Here is a 22961-nt window from a genome sequence, read left to right as displayed (position 1 = left end):
TGTCATAAATGCTTTTTTCTTTCCTCTGATTTTCAGTGAGAACTAATATGTAAAACTGTTTGCCATCCTTCCCTTAATACTTTTATTATCACCAATATGATAATGAATTTAAATCACCTGTGTTTTCCTCTTCAAAATCCATGAGGGTGAAACTGGCTTTGTGTTTCATGAATAGTAGGATGACAGTAAATGTGTCAATTAACAGATTTTTAAAATGTCTTAGGCAACATGTATTTATCCTCCTGCCTTCCATCTGTCCCCTGAAGAATATGGGTTAAAAGTTAAAACAGCTAAGACATGTGACTGTATTTTGAGAAAGAGGATTCTTTGCTTTTGTGGTTGGGTTGTGTTTTTTTCTTTCTTGGTGGTATAGGGTTTTTGGGTTGTTTTTCCTCTTTGGTCTCCAGAGCTGTGTATTTTTTGTTAGCATATGATTTGATCATGTAAAAAATGTGGTGTTTCTCTTTGAAATTACTGTTGCAATGCACAGATGGTTATGGGACAGAGAGTTGGATATTTAGAGTCAGCTCTGGCGTTTGTTAGTGTTTTTGTTAAATTTTTTATTTTGCACTGAGTGCTGCTGCCAGTTTCTTGGTTGCTGCTTGCTTATACAGAAATGCTGAATGCTGATTACCCCTGGTGTGGTGCTGCACAGGGAGGAAGGTATGGTTGCTTGCCCTTGGGCACCTGATGGTGTAGTCTGTGCAGAGCTGTGCTGGTGAGCATTCATTGCTGGGGGCGGTGGCTGCTCTGGAGAGATGCCCAAAGGCGCTGTGCATGTAGTGAGCTGGACCAAGGCAGAGCTACTTTGCTCTCTTTGAGATATTTCCCAAGGATAGGTTTGTCCCATGACCCGAAACCAAGCATGACCTTCATGATTTACGGTTGAAATGCAAGCAGAATTTTCCACAGTCTGCTTTGTGTTCCTTCTTGCTATTTCTATATGGAATCAGTCATACCACTGAAAAAAAATTTTAATATTACTGATGTTGCTGAAAACCACACTTTTAATGTGGAGTTATTAAGTATTTTGGAATTGACATACAATCTGGACACAGTTATCTTTCCAGAAGGGAGAAAGAATACCATCTGAGGCTTTTGAAGTGAAAAGGGAACATTTAATTTTTGAAGTGAAAAGGGAACTGAACTTGTCCTCTCAGTGCTGTGTGGAGTCTAACTTTAGCATCAAAGTATAATAATAGTTGTGGATTCCATATGTAATTCTGCTGATGCAATCTGTGGAGTCCTGGGTGATTAATATCATGTATGTGTCCCGGTGCTCTGTTCACAGATGATGGGAAACTGCAGAAATCTGTTGTTTCTTCTGTTTTGTCCTGTAATCTGTATTCTTTGTACATGAAAATCTGAAACTTTAAATTTCCTTTTGGCATATATTTTATGTCTCAGATGGATTATACATGCTTACATAAACGTGTCATGTGTGCATAGAAGATAACAGTCCAAACTGGTGGAATTATTATTACTTTGCTTTCCGCATCTTGAAAGTTTACAAAGTCTTTGACAGAGCAGTTGATTTGAGCTACTGAAGTCCCCTAGATGTAGTCTAATAGTATGTACTGTGGTGGCATGTGATTTAGCACTGAAGTAATGCAGGTCTTTATTTTCTGCTGAAAACATTCTGTCACTTTTCTGCTGTCTGTATGAGCTGTGGCTATAGTTCTTGTTACACTAGTCGGCATCATGAGTATAGGAAATCCGTGGCACAGGAACTGATTTAAAATGCAGTTTGTATTATGAGAAAGCTGAAATGTCAGTGAGATAAATAAACAATAAACACTGAGAATTAACTATGTGATTTTTATTTCTGTGGTATAGTACTTAAATATGAAGCTGCTGTTTCTTTTGCCTCTTCAGAACCATGAGTATTTGGAGGCTTCAAGATATGTTAGCAAATACATATAAATGGACAATAAATATTTTTATATACACACTTATCTGCATATTTATGATTAGGTGTTCTGAAGAAAAATTGCATTTCCTTTTTAGCAGCTTAGAAGGAAAACAGAATTTGGAGGGAATTTTTTTCATTCCAATTGTATAAATGCTAAAACTTGTGTGAAGCTCCCCTGAACTTCGGGTCTTAAAAATTTGAGTCACTGGGATGGAATCTTTTTATGGTCTCAAGAGTCATAATGCTTGGAGAAACCTAATATACACATAAAGTCATAATGCTTGGAGAAACCTAATATACACAGGGAAAAAAAACCTCTGAATGACAGACTGACGTAGGTGGCAGGGCATGTCTGTAGACCATTTGGTCCAGTCCCTGCACAGAGCAGGGCAGAGTTCATTGGGGTTGTGCCAACCCTTGGGTAGTGACGTGTTGAGTATCTCCAAGGAGGAGGATTCAGTGACCTTTTAGTAAATCTACAGTTTTTGATAACCTTTATTATAAAAACTTCATTTTCTAATTTCCTTAATTTAAATTTCACATGCTGCAATTGTGGCCTTTACCTTGGGTTGTGTTCCTGCCTGTTTCAGAGAGGAGTTGGACTCCTCTGTTGTCTTTGCAGTGTATTAAGTAGTTGCAGAGACCACTGAGTTCCCCACCAGTTCTTCTCCTTCCTGAGGCTCAACAGCTCCAACTCTTACAGCTCTCTTGCTGGCCCTCAATTACCACCATGTATTTCAGGTTGGTTCCTGTCCTGGATGCTGTTGTGTTCATGTCTGTCTTGTACTGAGAAGCTCAACACTAGACCCAGGACTCCAGATGTCTCACCAGAGCAGACAGGAAGGATTATCTCCCTCAGCTTGCTGATGATGCTCTTCCTAATGTATTCCATAAAGCTGTTGGCCTTCTTTTCCAAAAAGGCCCATTTCTGGCTCATGGTGAAGTTTTCATCCACTGGGATCCTAGCTCCTTTTCTGCCAAGTTGCTTGTTGGCCCCCAGCATGTATTGGTGCTTGGAGTTAATCTTCCCTAGGTGCGGGACCTGCCGTTTGCCATTGCTGAATTTCACAGTATTTCTGACAAAACATTCCTCTGACTTGCTGAGATCGCTTGGAATGGCAGTGCTGCCCTTGAGTATGTTCTGCCGCCCCAAGTTTTGTCACCTACAAACCTGCTGAAACTTTGTCCTGTCATACCAGTTTAATGAAGCTGTTGTTCAGTGTTGGCACCTAGAAATTGGCTGCCCGTGGATATTGTAGAAGCTGGTGAATACATCATGAGGCCAAGTGGTCTAGCTGTGCTGGTGTATGTGATAAATCATAGTGGGTTTTTTGCTTTGCTCTAGATAGCAATTTTAATCCTTCCTCTTCTAGACTGCTTATCTATTATCTCATTTTTCTGGTTTTACATGAAAATTTCTGTCTTGGCCATGCTTCTCCTTTGCACCTCTCCCTGCACCCTGTTTGCAGCTTTGGAGGCAGGGTTTCCTGTTGGCGTGTGAAAGAAAACACTTAGGCTCAGGCTTGTTCACACAGGAAGGAATCGCTAAAAATTACAAAACTGGGGCACTGGAGTGTGAGCAAGAAAGCAAAAAAATTTACAGATACACCTGTTTTAAAGGCAGCAGGAGGGCACAAGTCACAAAAGAGCAGTCAGTTGCTGGGCTCATCTGCTACTTCCTTGAAAAAAACTCAAAAATATTAGACTTACACAAAGAAATTAACAAAGCAAAATAAATGTAAATTGTACTTTTCCATTAGTTATATTTTGCATGTCTGTTTAATCTTTTTAAAGAAATTTAGTGTAGAACCCTTGTTTTACACTCCAGGGTTTGAAGGTTTCTTCTGTGGTGGCAGTAAACTTAGTGGTCTTCCCTATGAGTAATATACCCATGTTTCCATTTCTGAGGAGTGAAGAAAATGCAGATGAAGTAGAGTGAGTTGCAGCAAATGTATTTGTTTTCCTTCTCTTACTTCTCATCTGCTTTTGAGTAATTTATTTTTTCCCCCCTTCTTGCTATTTCTTTTCCATGCCTGTTAGTCTCATCCTGTCTTTCACAAGTGCATATTAATGCTTGTTACTGCTTTTAACAGTATTGTTGTCTTATGTGACTGTAATATATAAGAGAAGATAATTAAAAATTACATAATTGCTCCATACCAGTGAAAGCTTACAATAATGGATTAATACCCTTTTCAGTCAGTGCATCCCTATGCCACAGTACAGCAGTGAATCGTTCTGTCTGACCATTACTTACCTAAATATCTGTATAGCCAAAACTATATTAAGATTGTACGATCAATTTATAGTAATTTTAAATAAATTAGCTTGTCAGGTCTTGTTATGCAATATGAAAAAAATCCTGGTATTATTTGTGGTGACTCTCGGGGTGTGAGTTATCAGAAACGAATCCCAAGAGATCAGAGGTATTTAAAAGTGTCTGTAGATATAACTTCTGCGTGTGGTTACCTTGAGAGTGTCTAAATTTTCTTGTGTTTTTTTACTGTACTAAAAAGATTTCCATTGTAGTTGTGAAAAGAGTGTTGAGCGCATTCACTACTGTTCATTGCTAACATACAAACTTGTGCGTAGATTTAGGCTCACAAATTTGTTTGTCTTTTTGTACCTTGAGATGCATGGAAATTAAAACCAAACATGGACCAAGTACTGACTCATATTTCACTAGGGATCACAACCAATTACATCATCAGCTCCATAGACTTTGTAATGACCTAGATGTGCCAGTATGAGAGTTCAGTGGTATCTCAAAACTTCATCTGACTAGGGTTAGTAATAGCCTTGCCTCTCTGAGAAAATAAATTTAGCCAGGGGAACATGGCCTTCTGCATGAAGGAATGGCCTTTTGTCACTCCTGTTGTTTTTTGGGACGTGTGGATTACAAGGCTTGTGTATGAAGTCAGTTTTAAAGAAGATGGAGGACTGATTGGTATTGTGTATGCATTTTTTTTTTCCAGTTTAAAAGAGTACTCTATTATCTCATACTGAGGAATGAAAACACATTTTTCTTACATTCCCTCTTGTTCAGGACAGCTTAAACTTTATCTTAGAAGTTCATATGGCTTTCCATCTTCAGATAATTTTGCAGACATCATCTATGATAGTTGATCTGGAAGACATCATTAAAAAACATGTAATTAGTCATATTTTGTGGGAGGGTTTAATCCTGATTTTGTGTTGAGAAATATTTTCTTCATAGATGTCTTTAGGAGCAATTGAAGTAAATATCAGAACTCTGGCAAGCTCTCAGCTCCATACCCTGAGTATCGTTCTGTTTATGGTCCTAGTGGTATGCTAAAGCAGATGTTCTGTCTTTAGAATGAATCAGGATGAAATCTTGGTGCTAGAAGCAGTTTTTCTTTTCAGGTCCAGTGATTCTTTTCCTGAAGCTTGTCTATAATATAGATATAATAAAGATGGAGTGATTTTTTGAGGTAATCAGAGTGGTGTGAATTGCTAGGGAGACACTAGATGATCTTTTGGAGTTTCCTCTATCCTAGTTTTTACAATTTGTGTGAATTTTCTATTGATGGCTCTTTAAGTGGCAACAGAGAAAATGAAATTGTGAAAGCAGCAGAGAGAGGACCAGGTGATGAAGATCCTGATCTGGCATACTGCTGGCAGGAGTGGAGGAAAAAGTCAGATACTGTTCTAGCTATGCAACCCCTTCCTGCTCAGTTCTTTCATTTTGGGAGCAGCTTGGAAAATGCCGTGATCTGGTGGGGCCTTGCCTCCAGAATGGTGACAGCTTCAGTCAAGCTAATGTAGACCAGCTGCTTGAAGAAGGGGTGATTTGTCTTGGTCTAGGTTGGGAGATGGAAGGGGAGGAGATGACTTGGGCAGGAACTGAGTCCTGGAGCAGTAGAACTTGGCACAGCTACATCTTGTCCTTGTTTCCCTCCTCAAAAGAAGGCGTGTTAGGACTATTTACTAAGTCTGCTGTCTTGAGAATTTATTCTCCTTGTCTTTCTGGAGTCCAGAAACAGTGATAATCTGAGCACACTGGGTGTGGGGTATGGAAAAGCTCATAAGAGAGAGCGGGTGCTGAGGTTGCCCCTTCTGGCATGCTGGCCTTCAGGAAGCTTCTCAAGAGCAGCTTCTATGAAACTTCTGCATCCCTGATACAGTGTAGAGATGTTTGTTTGGAGGGCATTTGCAGGATAGTAGGAAGTCGTTTGTGAATGTCATCCCTGGCTACTAATACAAATGTGCGTATTTAGATAATACGCTCCTCTTGAACTCATTCTGTAGAATGTTTTCTTGTGGGTTCTTTTCAAATGGAGATAAGAAAAACAGCAATAAAGAAAATATGGCATTATTTCTTTCACTGTATGTTTGAAAGAGCTTACTTGTATTTGCTGACATACTGCAGGTTGAGATGTTTCCAGTTAAGCTTGTGGCTTTTTGGTGAATTTGCTTATTAGGAAGCCAGACCTCTCTGCTTTTCATTTTGAAATGGTGCTGGCTTGTTCTAATCCTTCTCTGCTTGTCAAAGCCCTTTAAACTGCCGGCCCCAGTCCATGAGATTTTTTTTCCATAAAAGAGGATGACTTAACCATATTAGATGCCCTTAAGATTAGGGGCTTGTTGAGATTTATTGACTGCTTGACGCTTGTATTTTAGCATGCCTGCTGTGCACAGCAGGTTGTAGAAGCAGAGGGGAGGGTGGGTCACCGAACTGATCTCATGTTGTTGTCACTTGGTCAGTTGATAAAGGAAAGAGAGATGAGAAAAGTGGGCTTTCCCCATGTATCAGGTTGGAAAAGCAAAATAATCTGACTAATGCATGAATGGGATTAAGACTAAAAGTGATGGAGCTGGTGAAAATGGCCCTTAAATGTAAGAAGCCCTGTTAGCCCTGCCTAGCTGTAAGCCTTTGGTTTGGTACCATGGCCTGATGGGCCAAGGAGGAATAGTAAATCTGCCTGTGCTGAGTATGGGCCTGTTGGGAGCAGTTTGGGTTTTAACCCTTATGTGCATTCCCTGTGTGGGTTTGTAGAAATATCTGCATGCCTTTTTAAATTTATTTTTTTCCTTTTTTTTTAAGCTAAGCTGTGAAGGGTCTAGTAGAGCATTGAGCAGACATTGTTTTCACCTCTGTATTTTCTCCCAAATCAACTTCAGGGCTATAACACTGATTTTTGTTCTGTTATTTTTTAACTGCAAATGCACACTTAGGGGACTCTTATTTTCAGTGCTTTACTTTTTTATTATCTATAAAACTTAGTCTGTGTAGCAAAAATTTATAATTTTTTTTTATTGACTTATATTACTTTTTCCCATATATATTGAAATTGGTTTGATTTCCTTTCCCCCCCAGGAGGCTAATCTTTATTTTGTTTTTCTAATCTTTAATTCATTGTCTTATGAAAATCATCAAGATCATCAAGTTACACCCTGCTTCATATTATAAGTCTGAATTACAGTTAATTAAAAATAGATATTTGTAATGGGTATTTTAACAGAATCTTAATTGTGATAACTCTACAGGATGTAACTCGGTAGGGGTTATCATTAGGATGATGACACTTGCCACTTGTGGGAGCGTAAGTTGTTTGCAATATTCCTTATGTTTATTACAAAGACTGTTGCAGCTACCTCTGCTTTTAATAAAACTGTTTTCAGAATGTCTTAATATTCCAACATGCAGTGAAATTTGCTGTTTGCTTCTGGACCACTGTCAGTATTTCAACTGTGTCTGGTGGTGTTATTAACTGGAGTTTGCTCCTGTGGTGATGCTCTCATAATTGCTTTTTCTTTGGTAACAAAACCTTTCCAGTAGGAGAGCATTGTGTGAGGCAGGTTGTGTTTCATGGTGTCTTGGAGTAGGTAGCACTGGCCTCTCTACTGCTAGCATTGAATTCAGGATATTGAAAACTCAGAAGGTGGAGAACAGGGAATATTTGTACCTAATGAATAATCAGGAGCACAATTTAGGATATAGAAGAAATAATTAGCTTTTGTATTAAAAAAGAAACCCAACCTTGAAATCTTTCATGGTAATGGATTAAACAGCAGGATGAAGTCAGGATTTGGCTTTCTAGAGGGAATAAAGCCACTTTGTGATACTGAGAGGGTTGTTGTTGGATAAGTGCCACTGGGTGAGTGGTCTGCCCAAGACTGAAGCTCGGGGAAGAGGGTGAAGGGAGAGCTATGGTAAGAGTAATGATGAGGGTAGGTGGGATAAGTCACACAGGAGTGTTGGGCTCGCAAATTCTACATCACCTTGTTTTAGATTGTAATTTTAAACTCTTTTGAAGCCACTGGATGTCAGGCAGTGAAACATGAGACTGCTCACTCCATGGGATGAGAACAGGGTGGTCTGGTTAACAAGCTCTTACTGCTGAAGTGTGGGGCTGTGAAGGTGCCAGTTATGGCACTGATGATGGGGTGTACACAGAGGCAGCTGCATTTGAGCTGCAGAAGCTGCCAACTCACCTACCAGAAACCTATCCTGGAAGCAAGGGAAGGTAGAAAGGGATGTTCAGTAGGTGAGAGGGGAGCATTTCCCTCCTGGGCAAGGACCCTGTGTCAAAGGTGGCTGAGAAAGATGGGAGGATTCTTAAGGCTTGAGATGGACAACTGTGATGTTTCTGTTAGAGTAACAAGGAAAGAAGAAACTGTGTCACCAAAGGGGGTAGTTGGTAGAAAAGGCATGGTGAACTCCAAGATGCTGACAGTAGATGATGGGCACCTGTTTGAAATCGGTAAAACAGCAGAAGCTGTATTGGCTATCTCTTACATAATCAAATTGTAGAAATATTTTTCAATAGTTGATCTAATTTAGGAGCTTCCTCATAATTGCAAAATACCAGATAGGTGTATTCCTGGCAATAAGCTGAGGATGGGTTTAGCCCCAGTGCATCTTCAGCTCATGTGTCTCCTATTGCCAGCTGAACTGCTTTAAGCATGTGAAGTCATGTATCACGTCAGGTGTTACCTGCAAGTCAAAAAAGTAATCAAAGGGAACTTGTAGAAAAATAAAAGCTTTGATTGTCAAGGAGTTGTTGAATTTAATCCTTGGGGAAGTGGTGAGTCAAGCTGTTCATGTAATTCATGGTGTTCTGAGTCGGGATAGTTTGTGGGGGTTATCGGTCATGTAGGTTAGGAACGGACAGGTTTTGGATGTCTCAGAAGGCATGTTTAATTCTAAACAGCATCTATATCATAAGATTGTTATTGTTACACCTGAAGTAGTGAGGGGGAAGAAAAAATGTTTCTTCTCAGTGTTACTGTCTCTGATTTTCATGTCTTTTGTGATTAATTATGTTTATTAATTTATTTGTGCAATTCTCTTCATTGAAAGATAATGAAATACAATATGTCCACTTTCTGCTATGGGAGTGAGAATATTGGGAGCATAAACTTGCAGTTGATTTGTTTCACTGGGGTGACATAGAGTATGGGATCAGCAGTCTGGCCAAGTTCATGGAAAACTTTGGCCTTTACAATTTTGTGTTTCCTCGTAAAATACAGAATTTTTTCATTGCAGTGTTTTTGTCTCATTTACTAAATCAGGTGGTGTGACTTTCTTACCATTCTCAGTTTCTGATTTTTGTAATAATTTTTTTATGGTGATGTCTATACAACTGATGAGCTTTGGTGTACAGGAAGCAGCATGGCTGATGTCGCCAGTTCCTGCTTGACAGTAGTATTTAACCAGCTCAAGTTACTTTTCTGTTTTTTATTTTTTCTCTCTAAGCTCTTGTAAAAATGGGATGCTCTTCCGAGTCCTCCTGGCTCCATTGAAATGGTCTCTTCTTAAGTTTTTGAATTTAGAGTGATCAGGAAAACAAAAGAACCCAAGACTGGTTTAAAAAACCAAAGCTGTTAAAACTTACAGTACCCTTCACTTTTCAGACAACTAAGTACTGTTTTATTTAAAATTATTTTTTGGTCAAATGCCGTTGCTGGACTGGCTGCAGTGCCAGTGACTCAGGCCCTTGCACTGCCCATTTTTGTCCTTTAGCTGCAGAGCCATGAAGGTTAGCTAGTGCAGGTGGAAGTGTCCATCAGTAGCTGAGATGAACCTGCCACTTGCCAAGAACTTTATCTCCTAAAGTTGCTCTTCAGGTTATGGTTTCTGGGCTGTGAATGTGAACAATTGCCAAGCCACGATTAAGGGGGTTGTTTGCCCGTGCTGGTCTGCAGAATGAAATGTCACAGGCTTGCTGCATGCAGATGGTGAGTCCTGCAGGCTGCTGCAGTCATCTCAGTAGGAGACTGGAAAGTACAAATTACCTTTGGAAATCAGGCTACTTCTGGATTTTGGACTTATGTAGTCAGATTTGCAGATTAATGTCCCCCTGGAATACTGCATGAAATTATTTCCCAACCATCCCCTTCTCCAAAGGGGAGAAGCAAATTTATTTCTAAGCAAGGACAGGAAAATAATCAGAGTATCTATGTGTCCTGTCAAAATTGAGGGCTGTTGGAACAAGGAGGAAAATGATGAGGCCTAGGGAGGCTGATGGAATATGACCAGCTATATGTTGAGCGGATCTCCAGACATGTGTACCATGTCCTAAGGTTAATAATGATGGCTTTTGCTGAGCTTTACTGTGTATTGGGAAGCTTGAAAAGATGGGGGATGTTTACAGTGGAAATTCTCTAGGAATAGTACAAAGATAAGTTTTATTCTCCTCATTCCTTCTGAAGGCATCAAGAGCATGAGTATGCTTCAGTGATTTTCTCTGGATTTCAAATTGTTACTAAAAGATTTGTAGCTGGTGAATCTGGCAGTGAAGCTGTTTCAAGCTGGTTAGTGCCTGACGGGAATGTTGTATTGACAGATTTTGAGATTTCTCCCTTTTCTGGACCTTTTGCCTCCAATACGCCAAGAGATGCTTAATAATAATAATGCCAGTCTGCACTTTTGAGGAAGGGCAGGCTAGGAGAAAAGACATTAAAAATTATTAATTGAAACACTTGTGGTCAATTGATCAATTTTAGTGAGTGTACTTTCCTATTAAAATAGACACTCATCATCCACATTTGTAGGATGTCAGCCAAATAGGCTCCTTAAATTGATTAACAGCATCACTGGTGTCATGTAGTGCCCCTCGTTTAGAGCCTGATTATGTAACTACACAGGCACATAGATAGATAGATACAATGCTGTAGATACCATGCTGTTTTCTTGAAATAGCATTTTATTGGTATATTTCTAATGGAAAGCAAAAGAAGGGGCTCAAGTTGTCAAAAATGCAGTGTTGGAATTTGTTGTGCAAAGGCAGGAATAGGACCTGGATGTTACTATCTACAATGTAGAGCGGGATGCATTCAGCTTATAACTTTATTTCTTAGAAGCATAACTGAGCCTGGAAGTTGGGTTTCTTCAGTGTGCATCGCAACTTGGAATAGCATTTTCTTGGTTTTCTTTGCTCTTTTTCCCAACTTTAGGGTAAATTGTGAAGCCTGTCCTTAGATGCTGTGGCTGTAGTTAGAGAGGTCAAGGCCACCTCATAACTATTGCCACCTCTGCTTTGGAGGATCAGAATAGATTTGTTTAGGCAGTTTGGGTTTTTGCTAACTTATCGCACATTTATTGACGCAGTGAGGTAGAAGTTGAATATGTGGGCACTTTGGAAGTGGTGACCATCTCCAGGCTGGGGCTTGGTGGGACGAGGTGTTGGCTCTTGCTGCCTATGCAGGCCTCAGCAACATCAACACTGACTTTACAACCACCTTCTGGTGATGTATAAACCTGAAGCTTGTTCGCATTTTTTCTGCTCCTTGTGGGAACAATTTTGTTCCCTCATTTAAAGGAATTTTAATGGGCACAACTTCTCTGGTTTTGCTTATTCTTTAAGTGTCTTTGCTGTCAAAGTTGGCTCAGAGTGCTTGACACTGTGGTGGAGTGCTGCACCGTATTTTGTCTGCGGTGGCATGGTGGTTAGTGCCGTTTTCTGACTTCTTTTACAACATCTTGCACAGTGTAAAAAGGGAAGCCATGCCAGGGTTTATATAAGCTACTGCATAGTGTTACATTTTTTATTCCTGCTCTGATTTTTCATTTGTCTTGGTGTTCCCTCTGAAGTCAAATGTGAGGATACACTTTAAAAGATTTTGAGTCGTGTGAGGGTAGTATTTGCCATCTGAGGCAATATTAATCTGTTTCAGACATTCATGTGTTGCAGACTTTGTTGCAGGCTAAACCACTGGCAGCTCTGCTCACTACAGCCGGCTTGACCAAAGAGCAGATTTTGATACAGGTGTGCTGTGAAGTTGTCCTCATTCCTTTGGACTTGCAGCATGAGGCCTTAAGGGTTCATCCCCTCTCCCTCCCTCAGATCAGGTAATCAGGAGGTTGCCGTCACATTGAGAAACATCAGAGACATGGTCCATACAGAAATTGTATTCCTAAGTAAACTGGTTCTTAAGATCTGGTAATTTGATTTATAAGTGCATACAAGCGTGAGGCTTATTTATTCTTCTTGTGGTCTCTGGGATTCAGCAGCATCCTAACAGAAGGTGAAGAAAATCCTTGTTTTGTTTTTGGAATGAGTTAGAATATAGAAGAATATATTGCAGATTTGAAAAGAGAGATAAAGTACTGCTGCCTGTACCTCAAGTAAACCTGGCTTGATTCTGGACTGTGCATAAACCTAGTCTGAGTAAAAGCATTAAACCCGAAGTGGGACAGTGGGTGATAGTATGTAATGCTAGTAATGCTAGTCTGTATTATCAGGGCAAAATAAGAGTAAGAAACCTATAAAGTTAGGATCTTTCCTATGCAGCATCTATTGTGTCAATCTAGTCTTGATAGAATTCTTCTGCTGGAGAGGTTTTCTTTATCCCTTCCCCCATTGCGGAGGTATGGAAAAATCACTAGCAGGTCTCTTCCCTCTTACCCTCCTTGAGGCACAAGCAGTTTTCCTGTGGTTTACCTTCCTTTTCATTTAAAGTTTGACTTCATTTTTAGTACACCTAATCACATTTGTTTCTTTTGAAGTCCAAACAAAAATGTAAAAACAGAACATACCTAATGACAATCTGAATTAGGAATAACCACTTTTAAATATTTAAATATTATTTTAAACACTTATTTCAGATGCTCAAAGCCCTTATGAGTACAAATCTTGACTAATCCTTATATGGAGAGTAATATATACTGTTTGCAGAAGAAAGGGGGAAAACAAAGTCTGAAGGGGAAAAGATGACTTGATTTTTATTAATTGCAGTTTGTGAATTCAGAAATAGAGTTAGGCTTTTCATCCAAGCTTTAAAATATGTTTTGTTTTGAATGACATATTAGAAAGTATGCCCTCTGCACATTCCTTCAGAAAATTATTTTAAAAGAAAACCATTAAAAGTTTGTGACCGAACATGTGCATATTTTTATATTAATATATGCATACAAGTGTATGTATATGTATATATTTAAAAGCGCTAAAATTTTTGTAACAAGAAAAGGCTCATCAGGTCCTTTGACATAGTGCACAGGCTGCTAAATAAAATCTTCCCTCTAAGAGAGTTTGAACTGTGTGTGAGGATTAGGTGATGAACTGGCAGACCTTGTCCTGCACTGTAACATGAGCATTTCCGTATGTCAGAGAAGCTGCCCAAAGTGATGGGTGATTGTGTTTATCGCTATTTATTTCATTTGGATCTAATGAAAAACAATTTCATTCTGTTTAAGCTAGAATTGTGAAGGGAGTGTCAAGGTTTCAGAGCTATCCTTTCAAACAACTGGATGTCAGAGTTCACTACCTTTAGAATAAGAAGTCAAGGAATAGTATTTGGCTGTGTGTTTCTCTGCTCCCTGCAATTTATTGCACTCTTCTAGATTGGTCACTGATTATTACCTAAATCCAGTCATTTGAGGACTCCACTGCTTGTTCAGAGTTCAACTAATTCCCATTCTACGTTTCAGATATTATCAGTGCACATACACTTTCTAATTTTATTTGGGTACATTGATGCAGTAGCAAGGCTTTTTAAGTATTACTGAAAGACACTGTCCTTCTCTGAAACTTTAATAGTTGTCAGACCAGACGTTTAAGTTCAAAGGAGAACAAATTGTTCTTGGAATTCATCTTGAAGACTCAGAAGGTCTGGGATTTACCCTTGAAGCTGTTCAGTTGAGAATAATTCGTTAATGTCAAATAAAAGACCCTGTAAAGAATAATGTTTATTCCTCTAAGCCTCTGCTGAAGGACTGTGTAAGCACTTGTTGAACGTTTAGTGTAAACCTTTAAAGTGAGGAGCAGGAGGAACATGGCATGAAGGTCATGTGTTCAGTTGATTAATTGTTCATCCACGTTTGGCCAACTGCATGCTTTTTTTTAATGGAAACCTGTTGTCAGAGTATAGTGGTTTGGGGAAAAGTACCCCAGGCATCAGGAAAACAGCACTGCTTTATGGTCAGGTAGCCAAGGATGTATTTACTTGGGCTGCCATGAATGCAATGAGGCAATTCTGGTTTGGCATGAATATGTTTGAGGCTTCGTTCCATATAGGCTTAGTGAAAACTGGGGTGGATGTTTAGGAGAAGCTATATCATCCCCATCCCAGACTGCAGTCTTCTCAGGTGCCCTAGGGACCAAGCAGGTGGCAGGGTTGCTGCTTCTTACTTTGAATCCTGATGTACTTTAGTACATGTGTGTGTCTCTTCTCTCTGCTGGATGTCTTTCTTCGTGGGAGTCTGGATAAATATTTCAGTCTTTAGGAGTTCAAGAGAGCCAGGTATCACCTGGCAACAAGCATCCCACTGTCTACCTCCTGCTTCTCTTTGGTTTTATTAAAGTATCTGAAAACCAGAAGTTGAAGCATTAAGGTAATTTTCAGAAATATTTTGAGCAACTTTAGATATTTTTGTTATGACATTACAGCAGAGCAACAAAGATGTAGGCGTGGGGGCTGGCATATTAAAGTCCTTGTTTGAACAGCAGTTGCAATCAAGAATTAGCAAAAACTTCAGCTGGAGGCAGAATAACCCTTATCACAGTTGTTAGGATGTATAGCAAGTGATCCTTTGGTCTTGTGAGGTCTGCAGTTACACTTAATCTAAACTGAATGACTTTTAGGCTGTACTACATGGTTTGCCTTGCAGCCTGTAGTGACTACTGGTGGGACAGTGCCTTATATTGGAATTTCAAATTTTTTTTTTTTTTTTTTTTTTTTTTTTCAGACAGCTTTGTGGCAAAGTGTATTGGCTAGTTTCATGTATAGTGGTAGAGCACTCAATTTAAAAATATCCTGGGGGCCAGACCCAGGTCAGGAAAGGGAGATACTTGAAATGCAGTTGAGGAAGACTTTGGGATTTGCTCAGTACAGTGCTGGACTGTATGCCAGCATCTCCTGTCCTGTATCAGTTTCGAGTGTCAAAAACTGTTGTGGATCCGTGCTTGTGGTTAATGTGTATTTTATCTGTAGCTTGTGCAAAATGTCACTTTATGGAGTTTATGAATGTCCCTGCAAGAGTCAGAAACTTAGAGAAAAAAGGACAAGTGGTGTGTGTGTGTGACTACTGTTACTGCAAGGGTAGCTGTCCTTAACACTGGCTTGAGGATAACCTGAGTTCATCTCTGAATAGTGCTGAAACTGAGCTTTCAGTGATCCTGCCTTACCTGATGGCCAGGGTGGTCTTGATGAGTTTGGGAGGTCATGCTGGTTTTGGGGAAGTTTGGTGTGATTCAGGGCCTTTGAAAAGGATTGCAGAAGTCAAAATACAGCCATAAGGGCTTTCAAGAAGAAAAGTGTGTACTTTAAAAATGAAATAAAATTATGTAAGAAGGTGATGAGACCCCTTATGTCCAGATAAGGAGTTTGTTTTGTAAAGGGAAAAGTTAGTAAATCCTGATTCAGCAAATGACTTAACTTAGCAAATGAGTTGGTATTTTTCAAATGTATGTTCCCATACCTATCTGAATTTTAAAAGAGTAAAAATAGCACAAGGAGCGATTTGTTAATGTATTAATGTGAGTTTCCTTTAATGCAAAAGATAAGTAAAAGTGATACCAGTGTGGACCTGTAAACTAATCAACTAATGTGGGTTTACATGTTCAAAAGTGTTTTATTTGTAGAGGTATGGCGACCTCTGCACCTGTAGGGACTTCTGTTTTTCCTGAAATATGCTCAGCATGATTGTCCTGAAACTCTTCTCATGCTCCTTAATTTGCTTCAGGTGTCTTGCTCAGCTCCACCAGGGGGTGGCTCTGCTGGTCAGGGTGGCACTACCAGGGCATCTAATCTGATCAAGACAGGTTTTCAAAATGGACTAGGTGTAACCAACCAAATTTATTTGGTTTCTTCTTGCTGTAGAAAAAGGAATCTAATGTCTGGTGGAATTCATAAACTCCTAGAGTCCTAAAACACTGTTTTAAGGTGAAAGGCTTTGAGTAGAAGAGGACATAATTCTGTGTTTGCTGTTTAAATTTCATTCTTTTGGTTGAAAATGATGGTTTGTGCTTTGCTCTGTGATTACCTAAAGAGCCTTTTTACCTTAAAGGTTTCAAATTGGCAATATTGTGCAGCTGTCTTGTTGGGTGGATTTTCTTCTACTATAAAACCTGCTTGATGCAAATGGAAGATGTTTCTACTTGGACTTCAATGTCTGATTTCATATTCCTGATAGTGGAAAGCAGCATTTCACTGCAAGGGACTGAAAACCAAAGTCCAAAGTGGGTTTAATGGCAGTGACATGTGTGGCAGAATGTATGGGCCCTTTTTTCATATGCATTTTGAAGTCCTTTCATATGAAGTCAAAGCTTTTCAGCAGTTTTGAAAATCAGGGCAAACATTTGCAAAGTTACTAGTTAAATGCCATTTTCAGAGGAAAAAGGTTTGCTCTTAATCTTCTCAAAATCAGCCTAAAATAGAAGCCCATCCATAGAGGAGAACACCCAGTGGTGCAAGGATGTGGGCAATTTAGCACTTGTTAATTGTGCAGACCTGAAGAGCATTAATAAGCAAATCCAGTTACTTGTCATTGCTAAAGAAGTAGCTTTTCCATGAGGAGCACCCTTGGACATGATTGAATAACGCAGAACCACAGCTGCAGCTATGGCTGGTTGGATAGTGGTTTGTTAGTTCTGAAACACAGACCAGTGTTTGCTGTGTCACCATAGCCACCGTAACATAATAGGACTCCAGCGTTGGTGTGTAACTTGAAGCTAAGTTGTGTTGTAGGAACTTGTGTGTCTGTGTGCATGTAGAGAGGAGTAATGATGAGAAAACCTGGAGAACTGGAAGCAATTACAGGTCAAAGTCTGTCTTCTCTCATGGAGACTCCGTGAAGCTTTTGGATACATTGCATTTAATTTAAAAAAAGGAAATGACTAAGTAATTTCCTGTACAGGTTAAGTGACTGCATCATGTAAGTCCAGGATATGGAAAATGTGGTCCAGTTGTCCCATTTTTGGACAAGAGCACAGAAGAAAGAGCGGTTATAAACTCAGATGTGGTTCTTCAAGTGTGCAGTTTTAAAAGAAAAAAAAAAGGAATCTGCTACATGAAATTTTGAAATAATCCAAACCATGCCAAGGGAGATTAAATAATGAAAGGGAAAGAGAGTCTACAAGATGCATGAGAGGAGGCAAATGATCTACAACAGTTAGCATGCTTACAGTCTATGTTATTCAGTTAGGTCAGTGTTTGTGGCAACTTTGCAGCTTTTTATAATTCATACAAATATTTGAAATGTACTTTCTTCTACTAAACTTAATATTTTCTTAGAGATAAAATACAAGTTGATGATGATTTTTAGTCAGTATGAATAGACTATTTTTATTTTCTTAAGGGAGCTTCTTGTCTTCTTTTCACTGTAGAAGTTTGTGTAGTATTTGGAAACCTGTCATATTGTCGTATATACAGCAGTAATGAAATACTGGAATGTGGTTTAAAATCAGGCAGGTGATGCTCTAGTGGTATTTGAAGGATGACCTTATTTTGAATGACAGAAAAATAACAGCAGATTGTTTATAGTAAATCTGACAGCAGATGTAGATTCTTGACTTCACACCATTTCCATTATTAAGAGAGACATATGTAAGTAGCATTTGCTTCCAGATACACGCACATATTCTGTCAAGGGGTTTAAGACATCCTGTCTATTATTTAAATTTTGGACATTTGAAGATTTTTTTCTCCCCCAAGGCTTTTCAAAAAAGTTGGACTACTGGGTTTGTTTATTTTCTTAAACCTGAACGAGCCTCACAAAACATAATATAATATTTGAATCTCTGTATGCTTTTTTTGTGTATAGATTAACATAGAATCATAGGATGTCTTAAGTTGGAAGAGACTTAATGTCCATCTAGTTCCAACCTCCCTGCCATGGACAGGGGTGTCACCCCCTAGGTCAGGTTGCTCAAAACCTCATCCAGTCTGACGCTGAACACTTTTAGGGATGGAGCATCCACAACTTCTCTGGGCAACCTCTGCCAATGCCTCGCCATCCTCACAGTAAAGAATTTATTTCTGACATCTCATCTACATCTCTCCTCATTTCCTTTGAAACATTGTCTTATGGTATGTGCCCATGTAAAAAGTCCTTCTCCAGCTCTCTTGTAGCCCCTTTAGGTACTGGAAGGTGGTGTAAGGTCTCCCCAGAGCCTTCTCTTCTCCAGGCTGAGCAACCCCAACTCTTTCAGCCCCTCTTCACAGGAGGGATGCTTCAGCCCTCTGTTCTTTGTGGCCCTCATAAGAAAACTGATCATGTTTCTATAGGAAATGCTGAAAGAAATACATATTCAGATTTTGTGGTGGTCTTGGACAGTTTTTTAATGTGTCACTGTTGGGATCATGCATAGTATTTCTGGGAACTACAGTTTGAAATATTGGTAAAGAATGCTCACCCTCTGTAGCTGCTGGAAAGTTTACCTGTACAAATGCAGGCTACTGGTACATAGTGGGCTCAGAAGACTAATTAAAGCAGTTGGGATTTGGTGAGCTGAAATAGCAGCTCAGAAGTTGAAAACACAGAGCTTTGACTAAAATCATTAGTTAAGAGAAAACATAAGGATTTATCTTTACAAACAAGGAGAAATATGCTTTTTTTGTCGTGTTTTTACATTTTTGTTTTAAGTGCTTATAAAATTACTTTTCTTTTGAGCTCTGTTATACTATGGAGTAGATGTTTGTGGTTAGATTTTTTTTGTATTTACATACACAGCATACTTGAGAAATTATTGAACTTCTCAGAAAATACACAAATTAAATGATTTAATATTTTCTTTTTCAGGATTGAAGTGGATCTAGGGACAAATGGATGACTGAATATTCATATGAAGAGGAAAGCCATAAAAGTTGGTTGACATTTTTACAGCCATATGCATTATATGTATTAATGCCAGTATCAAAAATTTACACTGTGTTATAAAACAGAATAGCTTAAATAACTGGCCTGAGCTTTGTATGCTGTATTGTCTTTGTGGCAGGGTCATACTGTAGCTAGACAGCTGTGGCTTAATGCAGTGTTTGCTGACAATACCTGAATGTACAGCAGAAAGTCAAGTAGTATGCTAAGGAAATAGGCAATTCCTTTGAAGCCAGGTGTTTGAGTGGGCTCGCACATAGTGGTGTTCATCATTCTTCCATGCGAGGATGAAGGGAGAATTAGAGGGGTGTTGTCTTCCATTATAGCGACTGACTGTGAGTATGTTGAGGAGTGGCACTCAGGTGCCACATTGACAGGTGCTGTTTAAGAAGTCAAATAGGAGATGATCTCTTTGAAAGTTGTCTTGGTGCTTTGTTTTCTTATGGTAGAGAGAAGGTTGTTTTGCGCTGTTGAGTTTTCTGTGATGATTAAAAAGAAAGAAGCTATTGGTGGACCTCCATGACTAGCTACTGTTTTAATACACCAAGCCTTGATCTCTGCCAGTCTGAGTTATTGGTGACTATGAGGGATAGTCTTTTTCTGGGATGTTGTGATAACCAGTTCCCACCAAGGCTGTTTAAACACAGCTGATGCTGCCTGTGGATTTAGACCAGAGCAAATGAATTGTATTGACAAATGCAGGGTGTGGTACAGTGGGATGCAGGGCACAGTCCAGGAGGGGGCTGCGCAGCAGCTTGACTAAATAGAACATTCTGAAAACTCTGATAGTCAAGGAGGGATACTATTGTGGGAAGCCTGTTTCCTTGAGAGCTTCTGTCAGCACCTGAATCCCAGTCAAGGATAGAAACAATCAAGAAACCAGCAAAAAACCTGAGGTTTTGTTTTTCAAAAGTGCAGTATTCGTTCAGTACAAGAAATGTAAGTCTGCAGTTCTGTTAACTGAGCAAAGTAGTTCAAGAGGACAGAGTCTTATTTTTCTCAGTGATATTTGGTTTTATCAAGCTTTTAGTGGTTCAGAAGTTTTACAGTTTATGAAGTACTGACGAGGATACAGAAGAGTGTAATTCCTTCTTGGGTTAACTTCTTGAGTGTTCACAACAGAGAGTGGACATGCTGATTCCAGCTACCTCCAAATTCACAAGCAGCATAAGATTTGAGGGAATCATCTGTGTCTTTGAATTTTGTCTCCTGAAATAACAGCCAGCAAAACAATCTTCATAAGCATCCATAGAACATCTGCTTTGTATGCTGCAGGTCCCAGAAAACACCTCCAGCCTCCCAGAGGCAAATTTAAACCCTGATAGAGACAAAATGGAATTAGTAGCTGTGCAGAAATGTACACAATTTTTTCCATGGGGTCAGGGGCCCATATGCCCACACGAGGCAGCAGTTGTTGCCTGCTAAAACCAGAGCACAAAATCTTGAGGAATTTCCCTTTGGTTTGATTGCTGACAGGTCAGCGGCTGCTGCCCATACCGATGTCTAATAGCTTGGGATGGGCCAGCATCGTGGCAGAGCAAACACTTCCCTGCTCAGATCTCTTGGCTATGAATAGCAGAATGAAAAACTGATACTTTCCAAACCTTACTTGCATCTTTCAGAAGTGAGGTGATAAAATCCTGTGTTTACAAGCTCGGGGAGGCATTTCACTGACAGCAAGTGTGAGAGGGTATGAAACCGAACTAATTATCTGTAAGCCATCTTTGGATATAATTTTGTTACAGTGGTCTACTCTTGCTATCCAGGAGACAGCACAGAGCAGTACTACCATAGTGTGGTAATGTTCTGTGTTGTATTGAGAAGTAACTGGGACAGGCTATGTCTTAGGTATTTGGTTTGGGAAGTGACACCAGGGCAGAAAAAGTTAAGGATTTATTTTTTGAGAGGGGCTGTCTTGCCCAGAGTCTGTGCAGAGGAGGGACAGCTTCCAGATCAAGCAAAAGCAAAAGACTCTTGGAAGAATTTTCCCGTTTTGCGGTTTCTGTAATTGCATGAGAGCTGTATCTCTGTTAGCTCTGTATCGCTGTTCCTCTCTCTGCTTTTGCTTTCTGGTTTAACACAGAGTGGTGGAATGAGGAAGGAAGAACTGGAGAACAGGGCGACCTCTTTCTTGTCGAGCCGTAGTTCCACTCTCTCATGCCCTTCTGATAACAGCCCACAGTAATTGTGGGAAAGCTGCTCTAAATATGTGCAGATAAGGAAGGGGGTACTGAGTTACTTCTTTACATGTGTTCTGTTTGGCAGCCTTTGCAAATGTATGACTCTGAATCCTACTGGCCGTCTTTAATATAAGGAAAGTACCGTGATTAAATCATATCACTGAATAAGAAAAAAAAATGTGGTTACATGGAGGAATTCAAAGTTCGAGGCTAAAAGTTCCTTTTCTGGGAAGAAATGATTCCAGAAAGCTTAAGCAATGGAGGTGGAGAAGGCTTCTCTATGGTCACTGTTAAGATCAGTTGATAAAGTTATGGCTCCAATAGGGAAGAGATTGGATTTCAGCCAGCACCCTGCCTTAGCTTTTTGTTTTATTGCTCCTCTACTAATCTAGTTATGAAAGATTTTCACTGCTGACATGAAAATGTTGTTGTGTTGTTGGGAGTGTAAACAGCCTGTGTTGCATTGACTGTGTGTTATATTGGTATATTTAAGGTCTTGCTGGGTCTGCCTCAAAATATATGTAAATGTAGTGTTGTGTAAATAAGTGATATCTAAGCGTATATGCAACTGATTAAGGAAAAATGAACATAATTCTTTCTGTCTCATAAAATGAGGTTAGATGAATATCTAGCAGAAAAAAGAAATACGCAAAAGTAAACCTGACAGCAAATGTGTGTATTGAATGCATGCAGCTCTATGATGCTTCTGCATTTTCCATAATACTGACAGCTACATCCAGAGGTTCATTTGTCTGTTGAATCAGATATTTAAAGTTATATTTTTCAGTGTACTGTGGCTGAATGGGGGTGTAGAGGAGTGAGGCTTGGGTGGGAGCGCTCTAAGTGATAGAAAAACTATAGCTCAAAGGTTCTGGACAAAAGAAAGGTCAAGACTTCAAAACCAGGTAAATAGGACTGAAAGAAGTTCAGAGAGCAAAAGTAAAGGGGAAAAAGAAAGGGTTGTTCAGATTGGAAAAACACAGATCTGGGTTGTACTTAATGAGTGGCCATGGGTGCAATCACACCACTCACTCTGTGGTTTCACAAACAGCTTCTAGAAATAACACTGGACAGTTCAGTTGATCAGGTTTAATGAACTCAGTTGATCAGGTTTAATGATGTTCTAAGTTACTTAATGCTGGAAAAGTGATGAGCAACACTGAGTTTAATGGTGTAAGGATGACTCCTCATTTTCTGTGTGTCGTGTCTTCAAAACATACCGAAACCAAACCAACCAAGAGGAAACTTTAGCTCAGCTGTTTAGAGGAAGGGACTCAAGGAGGTGTTTTTTGAACTGTTGAAAGCCCACCCCATTTCGGAAATCTCCCAACCTCTTATGTGCCCTTGCCTCACCTCCTCTGGCTCCTGCATGTAGCAGGGCATGGGAGGGGGCAGAACCTGCTAGCTGCTGGTTGCAGGCCTAGGGCTTTGCCCCATGCTCCCCAGCTAGCTGGACAAGCCCCTGGGTCATCTCATCTGGCTCAGGATTTGCCCTGGTTTTGTGTGGAGTTTGGGTTCATTGGACTTCATCTTTTTCTTTTTCATGCTTTTTTAAGTCTGGTCATGATAAAAAAGATGACTTTGTAAGATG

General features: G+C 39.6%; 1 protein-coding gene across 4 annotated transcripts in view; it reads left to right on the top strand.

Annotated features, from left to right (window-relative positions):
• KLF12 (KLF transcription factor 12) overlaps window positions 1-22961 on the top strand; it is a 233269-nt gene that overhangs the window by 45872 nt on the left and 164436 nt on the right. For 3 of the 4 annotated variants that reach the window (XM_059839144.1, XM_059839140.1, XM_059839141.1), the window contains exon 2: window positions 19116-19179. The exons of the other annotated variant lie outside the window; for it this stretch is intronic. In XM_059839144.1, coding sequence (XP_059695127.1) covers window positions 19159-19179 — 21 coding nt within the window. In that variant the 5' untranslated portion in view covers window positions 19116-19158. The remainder of the gene's footprint in view (window positions 1-19115; window positions 19180-22961) is intronic. 4 annotated transcript variants of the gene reach the window in all.

Source organism: Haemorhous mexicanus, chromosome 2 (genome assembly GCF_027477595.1).
Source record: "Haemorhous mexicanus isolate bHaeMex1 chromosome 2, bHaeMex1.pri, whole genome shotgun sequence".
In the NCBI taxonomy this organism is placed as follows: domain Eukaryota; kingdom Metazoa; phylum Chordata; class Aves; order Passeriformes; family Fringillidae; genus Haemorhous; species Haemorhous mexicanus.
The sequence above is the reverse complement of the archived record's forward strand: the minus strand, read 5'-3'. Positions and strand labels throughout refer to the sequence as shown.